The sequence below is a fragment of the Saccostrea cucullata genome, unplaced genomic scaffold, assembly GCF_032062105.1.
Source record: "Saccostrea cucullata isolate Sc308-1 unplaced genomic scaffold, CSIRO_AGI_Scuc_v1 ctg872, whole genome shotgun sequence".
Classification (NCBI taxonomy): Eukaryota; Metazoa; Mollusca; class Bivalvia; order Ostreida; family Ostreidae; genus Saccostrea; species Saccostrea cuccullata.
In genome coordinates this window covers 1-16,571 of record NW_026941173.1, presented here as the reverse complement: position 1 = coordinate 16,571, position 16,571 = coordinate 1, and the positions used below count along the sequence as shown (strand labels likewise).

Here is a 16,571-nt window from a genome sequence, read left to right as displayed (position 1 = left end):
TAGCCAAGAAGACTTTACATGAGCTAGAATATACAGTGCGTGCAACATGTATATTTGAAGAACCACCACCAGCCAGGCGATTTTGTGTGTCTGACTCTCTATATGATGCGCAGATTGTTTTTTTTTTTCTTCTCAATAATAAGGCAGATCGATCATTGTTTACATCTCGATCTATATTTAGAAAATCATCATCAAACTGACCAGTCGGTAATCCTCGGGTGGCCTCGCACTTTTTGTGTGGAGCGTATAGTGGAGTCAGCCGAGGATTGCCGATGGATAAATGGCAGCTTACTGTGACTTCACATCCGGAAATCAAACTTAATGTGTCATCTCTCGTGAGAGATGACAATAATATGGTTAGCAGTGTAATTTTCATCATACTATATTTTTGCACGTTAATTTTATATTATCTCAAGCACAACTGCTATTTAAAGTAGAGTATTTTAAGAAACGCATAGATCGCCTGCTTCTAGCTTCAATAAATACATTTTAGCAGGACAACATGTTAAATTTAATAGTGGTCTTCCATTGCTACTAGCGTAAATAGTTCGTGAAAAAAATCTTAACGGTCGGATAGTACGACTACGACATGATATGACAATAATATGACAATCAAATCTTCTTCCGTACGAGTGAAACTTTATGAGAACGTTATACACGGGTTTTGTTTCGCATCAGACAAAGCTAAAAACCCAATCATGGTACTATATGTATAAACAATAAAAAGGCTTAAAACTGGGATGTTTGTGTGGATCTTGTAGCCAGCTGGCACCTTGTGTCCGAGACCAGCTGTGACTTGAAGCACTTTAAAGTTGGTGCTGAGGCACCTTCAGATTGTTAGTGGTTCCAATGTACGAGGGGTGATCAAAATGTTCGCGAATTATCTCTATATCTACAAAACCATAATTCAGATTAGAATAAAATTTGGTTCACACATAGCCATACACAAGTTCTATGAATAGCATATTCTGAATAAAGTTTTTTCCTTGTTTGTGGCTTCACAATATGAAAATGACACTTACAAGTGTAGTAATAAATACATTTTTTGCATATGGAATATGGCAGACGTCACAATAGCCGTATCAGCCCATGATACGAAAAAAGGTTGTCTCAGTAGAACTCGTTCAATCAACGACTATATACAATTTATTGCATAGCTTAGAAATCCCTTTGCGGTATCACAAAATAATTTGTACACAGTTTATTAAAATAAATGATTTCCTATAAATTTAATCAATGATTGGTTTGATCGTTTTAGTGAAGGAAGGCAGATGGTTAAAAATGATACTTGTCATGTTGCCCAGTGAAAGCAAGTTTGCAAAGATATGTGTTTTTAATTAAGTAATTTGCTAGCAAATACTTCCAATTTACACTTTGAAAAATAGTTGAATATTTGAACAATAATATACTTATTAAATACCTAAGATATCGTTTACTTTAGATTTTAAACATATTAGATATGATAAAAAGGAGGCACCTATTCTCTATCCACCTTGAATAAACGTCTCTCCCGAGACAGAAGATCTGTGCTTTAATGGTCACCATGCTTATTTTTGGAAAGGATATTTTTATCCACCCATTCTGTTGCCGATATTTGACCATTTCTGACAAATGAACTGTTTTTGTCCTAAAAATTAACTTACATGGAAAGAAATATAAAACTCCAAAAAATCTTTCAGCTTTTGTGACAGAACACTACGGAGGGGGTCACGTGACCGCAAATATCACGTGATTTGCGCATGCCAGAACGGTGGTTGATGTGTATTAAAATGGAGAGGATTATTTTTAAGATATAATCAACATTGAAACCAAATATTGTTTCTTTTATGGAAGTTATTCAATTAGTTCGCGAACTTTTTCATCACCCCTCGTAGTATTACGTAGGAATAGCGATGTGCACCTATCCGGGTGTGAAGTTAACAGAACGTTGCCCCTTGTCCTGCTATCACTAGATGTACAAAATTAATACAAATCACTAACCCTTAAAGTTGAAATGGATATTAATGAATTTTGATAATTATTAATCAATTAATTAATTACTACGCAATTTACCAATCCTTTAAGGATTCCTCAAAAATATATAATTTTTACAAAGAATTTGTCACTGAAATACATGTACAAGTATATTAGATACTTATGGAGGGATGCCACATCAAAATGTTATCTTATAGATCTCTGAGTCAACCTTTTTAAACATTGGTTTCAGCACTGAAAGGCCGACATTACCTCCTTATTATTTTATGACTTTTTTTGTATTTTTTCAAAGAATATTAAAAAATATATATTTACATCTAAAAAGGATGCGCTCTTGTAAAAATTTTGTTGTAAATGTATGCATCACATGAATACCTAATCAAATATCTAAAGAAAAGCCGTATTTACAGCTGTATATTTATTTTTTTAAATAAAAAAAATATTTATGATAATAAAACACATAATTTGTGAATTTTTTAAACTTGTGGTTAAAATCTTCTTATAACTAGTTACAACTTGGGAGAACATGTTCGTAAATCATGTTTATAAAACAAATTGAAACGAAATAACCAAATTTCAGAGAAATTTTTTTTTTTTTTTACTTTGACCAATCCCAATCAAAATTAAACCGATTCCTATCATAATTGAACAATTATTGGAAATAAATAACATTTCCCTTAGAACACTAGTCTGATTATGTGTAATAAGCGTTAAAACATTATTGAACTTGACAATCAAATAGATTTCTTCATTGTAAATAAAATGTGTGTTAATTTTGATCGGAAGCAGTTTAATTTTGATCGGGTTAGGTCCAACTATAAAAAAATAATTTCTCTAAAATTTCTCAATTTAATTCAATTTCTTTTTCAAATATGATTGACAAATATGTTCTCCTGAGTTGTGACTAGTTTTATGGAGTTTTTACCATAGACTTAAAAATTTCACAAAAATGTGGGGGTTTTTTTCATATTTTTTTTTTAATAAAAAAAATTGAAAGTTTAACCAGCCTTTCTTTACATATTTTATTAGATATTTATATGACGCATTCATTTACAGCACATTTTTCAAGCGAAAACATCTTATTTGGATATAGATTGTTTTTCATTTTCTTTGAAAATATACCAAAAGATTAATATAAAATAATTAAGAGCTAATATCGGCCTTTCAGTGCTGAAACCATTGTTTTGAAAGAATAACTCAAAGATCTTTCAAATAAAAAAAGTTGGTGTGGCATTCCGCCTTAAAAATACCTGGCAAAATATGGGATACCTTACGAGGCATTTGGACAAGATACCTGAGCGTGATATTTCTTTTATTTTAAATCATTTTTTGCAGTCTTCTGTCTGGCGTTAATCAAAATCTTTGGTGTACTTATATTTAAAAAGATATTGAAAACAGAGTGGAAATCACAGGAGAATGAAAATTATGAATATTTCAATTTGAAATTATATAAACAGATTCAAACATATATATGAGAAAGGTGACGTCTAAACTTAAAAGACACTTCAGTCTGTTTTAACTGCAATTACCGGTATCCGATATATTTTCGTAGTACTTAAAATTTCAGTTTTTGTGGTTACTGTATTTAATAGTGTCAAAGTAAATTGTCATGAGCTCATAAACATTTGCAGATGCTAATAATCAAATCACTGTCTTTCTAATTTCAACAGACTTAAGTAAACTTAAGACACCAAGGTCAATAACCTTATGCCTTGTCTGCGACATATATGTTAAAGATAGTTTTCTTCCGAATTTTGTAGCAGCCGGGCTCATATTGTTTCACAAACACATCTTGTTTAAATTGTTTAATGACAAACAGTGTACCTTCTAAATAGCAAAAACGTACCTGTTAAAGGTCTACAAGAAACTGCATATTGGTACTGTCAACTATTTCAAGAAGCAGGTCAAATGTCAAGTTCAAAGACAACTAGGTCCGAAACATGGTCAAGAACAAACGCCATAGTACCAAGCTTTATATATGCAAAATATCAAACCCATACATCTTAAGTTGTCGGGATATAAGGTGCAAGACAAACAGACGGACGAACAGAGAGAGAAATATCTCGTTCGCGGCGCCGCGTCATATCTAAGATGTAAACATAGGTAGCGATTGTTCCTTTGCAAAGCGCTCGGCACTAGAAGTGAAAGTCACGGGTCTTTCGGATATGACCTTAAAAACGTAGGTTCCGCGTCACGGTAGGCGCTGGCACGTTAAAGAACCCTCACTGCTCAATGGCCCTGAGTGCCGAGTATAGGTCTAAATTTGAAGCCCTTCACAGGCATACGGTGACGTCTCCATATGAATGAAAAATTCCCGAGAGGGACGTTAAACAATAATCAATCATACAACAAGATGCTTTTTTAAATATAAATTCAACAATACAACTGTAAATCTTTAGTATTAATGAGACATAAAAATGTTTATTCATATCTATAGGAGAGATAGATAACCCCCTGTTCTAATATAATCTGATATTTGACTTTCATGCTTTATTATAGTTGGTTTATTTGAAAATGGCTTCATTTTTGTATAAAGTCTGTAAAACTTGAGCAAAATTGACCTTATTTTTTTCATATTTTGTAAGACAAAGCATGACAACTTACGAGTGTGAGATTAAAATTGAATCGTAAACATTATTGTTTGAATCTTTTAAATTGGAATTAAACAATAAACACAAATTTAGATATCTCTTTTCATTTTTGGCAATGTTTTTTCATAAAAATTACAGTTTTTCATGGTTTACAAAAATGAATAATTTGTATCCTAATTCCATGGCAAACAAGATTACAGTTCTAAAACTATTTTTAGATTTTAGAATCACTCACAAACAAATCTGTATTAATTAATGATATAAAAATCCAAATCGGTTATTGTGAGTGCCAAGATTTTTTCGTGATTACAAAGAGGCGAAAAATAAAGGCGACACAAATTTTAAAAAGTTGGAGTATACTGAGATAGTAAAGCCCATTTTTGCAACCACTATTGAAATAACGACCACGTATTATTGAAATAAATAGTTGTTGAGAGTGCATTTCAAGAGCAAACATAGTTAGTAATCACTATTGAAATACGACCGCTATTGAAATAATTATATCAATAGTAGTTGAGAGTGCATTTCAATAACAAACATAGTTAGTTACCATTATTGAAATACGACCACTATTGACATGATTATATCAATAGTGGTTGAGAGTGCATTTCAATAGCAAACATAGTTAGTAACCACTATTAAAATACAACCACTATTGAAATAATTATATCAATAGTGGTTGAAAGTGTATTTCAATAACAAGCAAAGGTAATAAACATTATTGAAATACCACCACTGTTGAAATAATTATTTCAATAGTGGGTGAGAATCAATTTAATTAAAAACATAGGTTGCAACTACTATTGCAATAATGTTCACTTTTGAAATAAAAATTTCAATATGGATTAAATTATGGTTTTTAAGTTTTGAAGTATTATCAGCAACTTTCAAAATAATTATTTAAATCACTCTTGGCATTATAATTTCAATAACTATCTAAATCTTCATTTAAGGACAGATGATACAAACAAAATATGGATGCCTGGATTGGTATATATTTTTTGGTCTGATTTCATTGAAAATGATGCAAATAATAAATTTCTAGAATATAAAGAAATTGTAAACCTTTTGTGATGTTCGAAATTTTGCCTCAGTAAAACCATCCTATACACTTTAATTATTAATCTATATATTTTCACCCCAAATTCAATTTTTGTGAAATTTTGGATAAAATATTAAAAAATTACTCAATGAAACTTTTCTTTCAAACTGGTCGCATATCGATGTGGTTGAAACCTATGGTAATCACATTGAAAAGCAGTCTTCCCCACTATTAAATAATTATATTATTGTTTGAAACCTATGGTTATCATATTAAAATGCACTCTCACCCACCATGGAAGTAATTATTTCAGTGGTCGTATTTCAATAGTGTTTAATAGCTATGTTTGTTATTGAAATGCACTCTCAACCACTATTGATATAATTAGTTCAATAGTGTCGTATTCCAATAGTGGTTACTACCTATGTTTGCTATTGAAATGCACTCTCAACCACTATTGATATAATTATTTCAATAGTGGCCGTATTTCAATAGTGGTTACATGTACTAACTATGTTTGCTATTGAAATGCACTCTCAACCACTATTAATATAATTATTTCAATAGTGGCCGTATTTCAATAGTGGTTACTAACAATGTTTGCTATTGAAATGCACTATCAACCACTATTGATATAATTATTTCAATAGTGGCCGTATTTCAATAGTGGTTATTACCTATGTTTGTTATTGAAATGCACTCTCAACCACTATTGATATAATTATTTCAATAGTGGTCGTTATTTCAATAGTGGTTGCAACAGCCCAATCCTCTGTTACACATCTTTGATGTAGCCTTTCTCTTATCTGCAACACACCGATTTCACAGAATAAATTTTAATGAGACTTTCATATAATTATATAGGTCCATGTTGTGTATATCCTATTTCATTACTTTTGATGAGACACATCTTTAGGGTTTCTTTTACCAAAACATGGATGCTGCAATTCTTTTTATTTTATATGGGATAGTATCTTTTTTCCTCAACTACATGTATTCCTTTATCACTGAATAAAAAAATATTGATAGATTTCATTTTTTTTTTTACAAATGTAATTATGCACGTCATACTCTATGTTTTGGTAGAACACATATTTGGGTTTTCCCAGAACAAAAAAAAAATAAATGTTATTGTATGCATATACGAACGGAAATATCATTTTGTGAGATTGTTGCTTACATCTCTCTACTTCAGATTTAATTTCATATTACTTAATATTATACATGATTATACATTCCATTTTTTATGATAGCTTTATCAATTTTTTTAAAATTATTTTTTTCAAGATTCACCTAAGCCACCTTCAAACTTTACCTGGAACTCTGACGCTCGAGGATACGTGAATCTTACCTGGATATCAAACTTTAATGGTGGACCGGAACAATTCTTCATCTTATCACACATGAAAGAATCTGGCTGGACATTTGTTGAAAATCTGACAGACTCCGGTGAGGGTAACTTGAGATATCATGACCTAGGACCTTTAACGCCAGGACTTGAGTACTTGTACCAGTTAGAGAGCTGTAATAGAATTAATTGTTCTTTGAGCCCGAGAGAAGTTAAAGTCAAAGTTAAAGGTGAAGTATCTAACTTTTTATTCCATTAAGTTATCTTCTTGTAAGTTGTAGCAAGTTATTTGATTGGGTAAAAGATTTTATCCAATTTGTATAACATAAAAGTCAACGAGTTACGTCAAAAACGTATCACTCCGCTTGACGTTACTTTAAAAATAAGCTAAAATACTATAAAAATATTATAAATCTCAAGCCTTTTTCTGGAGGAATAATTGTCTCATTGTCTACACTGAAATTAAATTATAAGGAATGAATCTTATTTCAACTTATGTTATACGATAAAACATAATGTTTCGTATAACATAAGTTGAAATAAGCTTAATTCCTTAAATAAACTTCTTGAACTACGTGCATCTTTATTAGCATATTAAGAATAATTCATATATTCTATTTCTTGACAAAAAAATCTATCATGATATTTAAAGCTCCTCCGATCTCGACCTCCTCTCTGTTTGGAGACAATACCATGCTGATTTTGGTTGGAGCTTCTGCCACTGGCTTTCTCCTTGTTGTGGTTCTGACATTGGCGGTGACGATGTATTGTAAAACAACTAAAAAGTCAGCTACGAAGAAAAGAAACAGGCAGGAAGGACTCAGTGGATGTAAGCAGATATAGTTTAGATATACAAGTGTATCCAAAATATTATCCATCTTACGTTATAATGAAAATCTGAAGATGCAATATTTGGTTTTACATTTAAATCGTTGCGGCTTTGGTGCAGACATCAAAGGGCTTGTAAACAAATATGAAATACGTACGTTAATCATGATAATGAAATAAACTTAAATCCAAAGTGCTTAATCATGAAAACTATGGAAATAACGATCAGTATTGAAGATCAAAAGTTTATTATTCTTATTATTATTATTATTATTATTATTATACAAAATTTATAGAGCGCCTTATATAATAAACACAATTACTCTAAAGCGCTGTACAACATAGTTAAAATACATTCATAAATACAACATCAAGAATAAAAATTTTGTTGAATAGCATAAGAAAATAAAATTTAGTATTGAAAACCATTTTAAAAATTAAAAATATTTTTGCAAAATGATGATTAAACGATATCAAAACACGAAAAGAGAAAACTGCATACAATAGAGCATAAGAAATTTCAGAAGATTAAAAATAACCAAATATTTTAAGTCAGAAATCTTTAAACATAATTAAATAAATAAATAAAAACAGTCTATATTTGACACTTAAAGATAAAAATTTAACCGAATGCTTCCCTAAAAAGATGAGTTTTCAGATGTTTTTTAAAAGTGTTCAAAGATGGGCATAAAACCAGATGTGGAGGTAAAGAGTTCAAGAGGGATGCAGCGGCCACGTCAAAACGTCTATTCCCACAGGTTGATGTTCGACAGTGTGGTCCTTGTAGTGACAGCTTGTTTGCCGATCTAAGGGAACGACCAGGTTGATATACGGTGATGAGCTCTGCAATGTATTTTGGTGCTATGTTGTTGATTGCTTTGTAAGTATAAATAAGAATTTTGTACTGGATGCGTTTGTCAATTGGAAGCCAATGAAGGGAAACAAGGATCGAAGTAATGTGCTCCCTCTTCCTGGAACGAGTAATAATGCGTGCTGCTGTGTTATGTATTCTTTGTAATTTGGCTATTTCGGTTGTATTTATGCCATAGAGGAGAGCGTTGGCATAGTCGAGCCTAGATGTCACAAGAGAACAGACCAGGGTCTTGTAGGCATCCTCTGTAATCAATGGACGTATTCTCCCAATGTTCCTAAGCTGGTAATAGCATGAACGAGACACCGAGGAAATTTGCATTTGCATGCTAAGAGACTTATCAAACCACACCCCGAGGTTCTTTACACTGGTCGCCTCTCCCACGATGGTGTCACTAAAGTTCAGATGGTAAGTTTGAGACTACTTGAGTTGTTGTTTTGGAGTAAAAACTATAAATTCTGTTTTGTCCTGGTTTAGTTTTAGCATGTTGGAACACATCCACTGCTTGATTTCTTCCAGGCACGTTTCAAGTCTCAAAGCGGTATTATTCCAGTTGTTCCTGGGTTTAAAGACCAGATAAGCTTGGGTATCATCAGCATAACAATGATAGTGTATGTTGTTTTTGGAACATATGTTACCAATTGGTCTGGAAAAAATGGAATATAACCTTGGACCCAACACAGACCCTTGTGGTACACCACATCTAAGATGGTAGTCCCTGGAAAAAGAAGATCCAATGGCAATTTTATGCGTCCTTCCTGATAGGTACGACTTAATCCATGCGAGGGCCGAGCCAGATATGCCAAAACCAATTTTTAGTCGATTTATCAGAATGGAGTGGTCGATGACATCAAAAGCTGCAGATAGGTCTAACATAATAAATGCCACACATGTACCAGAATCTAAAGCTGCAACAATATCGTGATGGACTCTAAGTAAAGCTGTTTCAGTAGAGTGACATGGGCGATATGCTGATTGTACATTGTCATGAAGGTAATTTGACTCTAGGTGATGATCAAGACGTTTAGCAACAACTTTTTCGAGAATTTTGGAGAGGAAGGAAAGGTTTGAGACAGGTCTGTAGTTGCGGTACTCCTCTGGATCTAAGCCGGTTTTCTTGATGAGAGGACGAACAACAGCCTGCTTAAAGGATGATGGAACAACAGACTGATTTAGGGAATGATTTATAATGTCCGTTACCATAGCATGGCAACTATCAAAGCAAGATTTCAGCAAGAATGATGGCATGGGATCGAGTTCACAGGACTTAGGAGATGCTGACATGATCATGGCACGGATCTCGTCTTTTTATAAAACAATACAAAATAGGAGCAGAGCATACACGAACCTCTGAAACATCAGAGGTGGGATCGAATACAGTACAAAATGGCATAGTATTCGCTAAATTACTAAATCTTTTAGGTACATATTCCGTATTGTTCCCTTTTAAAAACTTCTTATGTCTAAAATATAAGATTAATACCGGTCTTACAAGGAATTTAAATATTTAGTTTATAAATAAAAAATTCTCAGGCCAATTCTTGTAGGATGTAATTAGTTGTTACAGAACGGCTATAGATCTTCCAGTAACTCATCTCAATGTCGATATATTTGTGCCAGGGGCAAGGTTTTTTTCTTCATCTTTTTTTCAATGAGCGTATGTTTTGCTTGGTAATAAACGCTGCAGATAATAAAAAAATTGTCCATTTTGATGCATATTTTATGTTAAAAAAATAATTTTTTACAGCCACAGAACAGGATGATACACCAGCGGATGTTGTTGTTTACGCTGCTGTAGACAAGAGTGTCCTGATGAAGAACAGACAACAGGATGACGTAGTGAAGAATGACGACATCAAGGATCAAAATGGTAATCTTGCAATCTATCTCTCCAATGATTACACTGAGTCTCGAGTTTTTGCAAGTTTTTAAATACCCTTAAATTATTCACAATTATTATGTTTTCCTCAATCTTTCTTCTCCTATACCTTTTTTGGTATATGTACAAATACATATGTTTGTTCTATGAAATATTTTAATCATTGATTAACAAAAAGAAATGCTTATCTGGCTCAATACGTACCCCATTGTTTGTTTAGATGACAACGACACAATGTATTCAGAAGTGATAAAACACCCTAAAAAACAACAAACAGATGAAAAGAAAGAAAAGAAGAAGAAAGAAGAAGAGGGGTTGAAAGAAAACAATGAAGAAGCCGGAGCATCTACCAGTAACGACAACTCACGTTCAACGGTATGATGCGAATAGCAAGAAGTATAAGAAATTTTAGATTTGAATAAATAGAATGTATCCATGTAAGCACTTTATCTCAAATTAATCAAATGGTCCATGTACATGTAAATTTAAAGTGATCATAAATTGGTTCATTTAAAATGATAATAAAATGGTCCCTTTAAAGTAATCAAAATATAGGCAAGTTAAACATCATGTTAAAGTACTAAGATAAAGTAATAATAAAACGGTCCCCTTAAAGTATAATAAAATGGTCCATTTCATGTGATGATTATAAGTTTCCAAGCTATGAAATAATGGAACATAAATAAAATCGACCTAAATTTAATAGGAATATTTTCAATTCTAATGAGTATTTCCTGTTTTTAGTGTTAAGGAGTTATTCTTTCAAATTGTTTTTTTTTTCTTCTGCTCTATAGAATCAAGATGGTTTAGTTTATATCGATGTTGAATTTGCGAGAAAGCCCCCAAGTTCAGACACAAAGGGGAGACCAGTCATACACGGAGAAGAAGAGAAGACAGAGTACACGTTCGTGGATTTCTCCCAGAAAGCGCCACCTGTACAGGAAACGCAGGAAAATGTCAAGTGATCGTTTATAGTAAGATGGAAAAACAATAAACAATTCACAGATGTTTTCATCTGGATTTATTGACGACAGATTAAACGTTCATTTTTTCTTTCATTGTTTAAAAATCTTGATTTTTGTACATGTATTTAGAATTGTGAATTATCATCTAATTTTCATCATGAAATACTGAAAGTTAATTACATATAGACTCAAAACCCGTTAATTAAAAAGTTTAAAAATTAAAATTATTTGTCTAAAATGAAAAAAAACATAAACCAAATGTTCATTCATTTTCAAAAACTGTGTTTTTCTTTATTTTGCATTTCGTCGCCCATCGCTTAAAGTCCTTAAAGATTAGACCATTTTACTTAAATTAGGTATGCATTGTTGCAACCACTATTGAAATAACGGCCACTATTGAAATAATTATTTCAATAGTGATAGAGAGTGCAGTTCAAAAATAAACATTGTTATACCCTTATAATTATCATTCTATATTTTTACATGTGTATTATTTATAAAAAGTCCAACAAAAGAACTGTTTATTACATCGGTCTAACAATTTCACTATTGACCGGTCTTACATTAGAATTAGTAAATAATCATCGTTCAATATCGGCAACGCGAAAAGAGCCGAAGTTAAGAGCTACAAGAGTTGTTGCTAACAGCAAGGTTAGGAAGAAGGGAAGAGTATGTTTTGTGATAAATAATTTTTGTGATACAATAAATATATAATTGATTTTGTTCCTTCTTAGCTTGATGTTTTGTATTTACTGAAGAAGTCATAATTTTCCATATAAAATAATTGATATTATAGCGTGTATTGATAAAATTGATCAATCTTAAGTGAGCAGTGAAGGGTATAACAAAACAGTTATAGACTGGGTATGAGGGCAACATATGATTTGTTTGACCTGAAGGTGAAAATGTTACCTTTGGCCTGTGACCTCGGGCAACATTTTCATCTTCAGGTCCAACGAATCATACGTTGCCCTCATACCCAGTCAATAACTGTATATTGATTGTAACCACTATTGAAATAAGACTGCTATTGAAATAATTATTTCAATAGTGATTGACAGTGCATTTCAATAGCAAACATAGGTTGCAACCAATATTGAAATACGACCACTATTGAAATAATTATTTCAATAATGGTTGAAAGTGCATTTAAATAACAAGCATAGGCTGCAACCACTACTGAAATAATGTTCACTTTTGAAATAAAATTTCAAAATGATTTCAAAGGTGATTCAAATAATGATTTTGATAGTTGCTGATAATTATCCAGACGAGTACAAAAACCGCATTGCAAGACTTATTGAAATAACTTAACTATTAAAAAATATAAGGATTTTTTGTTCATTCTGTTCTCCGACATTTTTAATTCATTTTTTGAGTTTACTATTAAAATTACGACTACTTGTTTATTATGATTCCAAAAGAAGCTAAAAAAACGTTTCAAATCACCACCTCATAATTATAATTACTATTAAAATAACACCCACCATTGTTATAAACCGAATACTTAAACTTCCCTAGAAATTTTGTTTTTTACATGTAATATCTTGACGAGTAGACTTTGACTTTACTATCCATATTTGTAGTGCAGGTAATCCTATGATTGTAATCGACAATTTAATTCTGTTCTATATTCTTTTAATTAAAAATAACCAAATTTTCATCAGAAAGTGTGTACACAAAACCACCAGCTCTCCTTCTTTTTTTCAATCTTGTCTAGATATTCTAATTTCTACATTAAGATGTATTTTTGATCCTTTCCTTTCCAAATCAATGACAAAAATGAACTTTATCTGACATTTTTTTTCAAAATTGCATATATTAATTGATTGTCTGTTGGTTTTCGCTGATTCGACCAGATTCAGCGAGAGCTCGAGATTGTTTATTATAACATTGCTAATAGCATTTGCATACAAGTTTGAAATAAAGGTACATATAGGTCAGTTTAATAAAAAGTGTCCGCGTATTAATTGAAATCTCTACAAAAAAGGAACACACAAAACAACTTTAATTTATATTTTTAACTCAATAAATAAGTTTCTTGTGTATGAAAACAAAATGTGTAATTCATCCTTATATTTGTTTTAATAGTTGGAATACTTCCATGAAGCTTGTAATGTGGTTTGGTATTGTCAGCAACTACATGTTTTAGAATAATTGTTTTAAAATCTATTGGAATCATTGTTTAAAGCACTATTGAAATCAATATTTTAATCACTTTTGAAATCTATATTTTAATCACAATTGAAATCTTTATTTCAAAATTGAACAGTATTTCAATAGTGGTTGCAGCCTATGTTTGTTATTGAAATGCTCTCACCACTATTGAAATAAGTATTTCAATAGAGGTCGTTTTTCAAGTGTTTGCAACCTATGTTAGTTATTGAAATGCTCTCTCAACCACTTTTGAAATAATTATTTCAAAAGTGGTTGCAATCAATGTTTATTAGTGAAATGCACTCTCAACCACTATTGAAATAATTATTTCAATAGTGGTTGCAACAATGCATATTCAAGTATATGTATTTATAAACGTATTTATATGAATTATACTAAAAGGAACCATTGCTCAAAATAAATTGGAAAACATCTAATTCACATCTACCAGGAACAGAACAGATGTATGCCTGTGTTGTTTCATAAAATTCTTGCATTTAGTTTTTAAAATAGTCAAGAAGCCCTGTATTGATGCGATAATTAAATCCGATGATCACTTTATTTTCAACAGACACGGGCCTGGTGTACAATTAACTTCAGCCTTCCTGGTAATTAAATAAACATAAGCAATCAAAATAGATACATTTTCTTCTAATATTTCTAAACCTATACTATTTATTTTCATATCGTTTAGTACCTGACACAAATGATTATCAGTTTGGGGGAAATTGTCGACAGATGTCGGTCCTATTTTCCACAAGGAAGAGCTGAAATTTGATCTACATGTGACACAAAAATGATAAAATCAAGTTAAAGGTGACGAAACAATGGAACAAAGTGTCATAACTTTGGGGGGAGGGGGTGGAGAGTTTTATTTCAGAACGCTCTGCATTGAGCATTGCAAAAAGTAAAATCTGAGGAATATTATTCAGCTAAAACAGTCTTCTCAGTCTTATAGAACGTCCTAATTTTCACAATCATAATAGATTTGCCGAAAGAAATATTGTTCACAATTTATCACATACGTATTGCATAAGCGCACAAGGAAGCGAAAATGTACATCAAAATAAAACCCTTCGTCTGCTTGAAATAATATGTTTGAAAGAGGGAGAAAAATGTTTTCTCGTGAAGTAATGAGCATACACCTATATACTCTATCTATACTTACGGGCTTTTATGTTTAGTGGATAATCTAGATCTAACGAAAAAATAAACCTATTGCAATAAGGAAGTTCTCGTGATTTAATTTATAACATAAGCTGCCAAAAAGGGGAAAACGAGTTCTGTATTCGTTTTAAGTTTTACATATCCACTTCAACTTCTATCACTTCAGGATGATAGTTTTAAGTATAAAAATTCTGTATCTTGTGCAACTGACTGGTTTAGGCAGTAAAAAGAGGGGGAACTGGCAAATACTGACAGAGTTTCTAATTAAAACAATATGAAGTTATTCCTGGATCTGTCACTAATTTGTTCATCCGGATCCATAATGACAATAAAACACACATCATTTTAGTCTTTTATTGCAGGTTTATCACAGAATCTTATGTGGCATGACAAATACAGATATATAAACTAGTATAAACTACATCATTTACAAACAAGCTTTTATATTCATAGTCTATTTCAATCACTTATTATGGATTCAGATATAAAAATGCTATTAAAATTATCTTTTTTTAAAAAGAGAGAGAAAAGATGAAGATATACAGAAGGACGAAAATTTAAACTCAACAAATTATATCTTTGTTTAACGTATCAAATTTCAATAAAAGCGTTGCATTGTGAAACAACCCATGATAACTGAACTGATATTTTTAGTTCATTAGTATCAACATGATCAAGTGATATGAAGATTGTAAGAAAATAATTATGAAAAGAAAATGGAGCAAAGGTAGTTTTAACATGAGGATATATTCAAGATAATGAAACTGAAACTCGGTATCATACAATATGGACCAAAATTTGTGAAAAATCGTAGATGAAAATATTTTAAAGAATTCATATTGCCGAGAGTTATCTGCCCTTTAAACAGTATGATCTATGTAAGAAGACAGTGTGTATCTAATAAAGAAAATAAAAAGACACGTTTTTATGAAAACGATAAGGCTGAAAGCGAGACAACTTTGTGTGCTCTTCATATTGAGAGGAAAGTAATCCTATTATAAGTATGTATTTCACAAGATCTATTTGTCATAAACACTCAACTTAAGTACTGGGGCAATCAAAATCCTCTGTATTACTTAGTGTGAATTACAAAGTCTTAAGCCAACCAGGAACTACTTGTTAATTAAAGCCACAGAACACAAACAGAGATTGTATAACATATGGAGAACTGAATGAGTTTACAGATTATCATGCAGTCTCCATATTTTTGCCACAGAATTTGAAATCACCTTGTTAAACAATAAACAAGAGAATTAAACTCAGACTCCATTCGCACAAACCTGAGTATAAGATTGTCAACATGGATTGAAGTGGGTCTAAAATACAAGATATATGTGATGTTAATTCTACAATTTTTTTTCAAAAGATTAAAAGTTAATTTTAATAAAATAATTGGTATATCAATGTGATGGAAAAGCATATACGAAGACCTACTTGATACTGGTATATATATTAAGAGTACAGTTTTATTAAAGAAATCAACTTTGTTGGCCCTAATATCTCTAAATCCAATTTTTATGCCGAATTTTTATTGATATGGGTTACATATGAAACAAGTGAAAGAGAAATTAGAGATCTTAATAAGCCTGACTTGAATCTGGAAGTAAAATAATGATTTCATCTTTTCACAAATTAATTTGAAAAAAAAATGTCATTCTAATATGAGAATACTCATTGAATAAGAATTTAAAGATGCATAAGGAGATGCAAAAATCTACTTGGTTTGTCCCTTCTTTGACCCATATGTTC

At 31.5% G+C, this 16,571-nt stretch overlaps 1 protein-coding gene across 2 annotated transcripts in view; it reads left to right on the top strand.

Annotated features, from left to right (window-relative positions):
* LOC134257340 (uncharacterized) overlaps positions 1–11,722 on the top strand; it is a 50,416-nt gene extending 38,694 nt beyond the window's left edge. The window contains exons 8-12 of one of the 2 annotated variants that reach the window (XM_062739966.1): positions 6,895–7,185; positions 7,608–7,784; positions 10,402–10,524; positions 10,754–10,908; positions 11,328–11,722. In XM_062739966.1, coding sequence (XP_062595950.1) covers positions 6,895–7,185; positions 7,608–7,784; positions 10,402–10,524; positions 10,754–10,908; positions 11,328–11,498 — 917 coding nt within the window. In that variant the 3' untranslated portion in view covers positions 11,499–11,722. The remainder of the gene's footprint in view (positions 1–6,894; positions 7,186–7,607; positions 7,785–10,401; positions 10,525–10,753; positions 10,909–11,327) is intronic. The other variant, XM_062739967.1, reaches the window with a different exon arrangement.
* Positions 11,723–16,571: the final 4,849 nt, after the last annotated feature.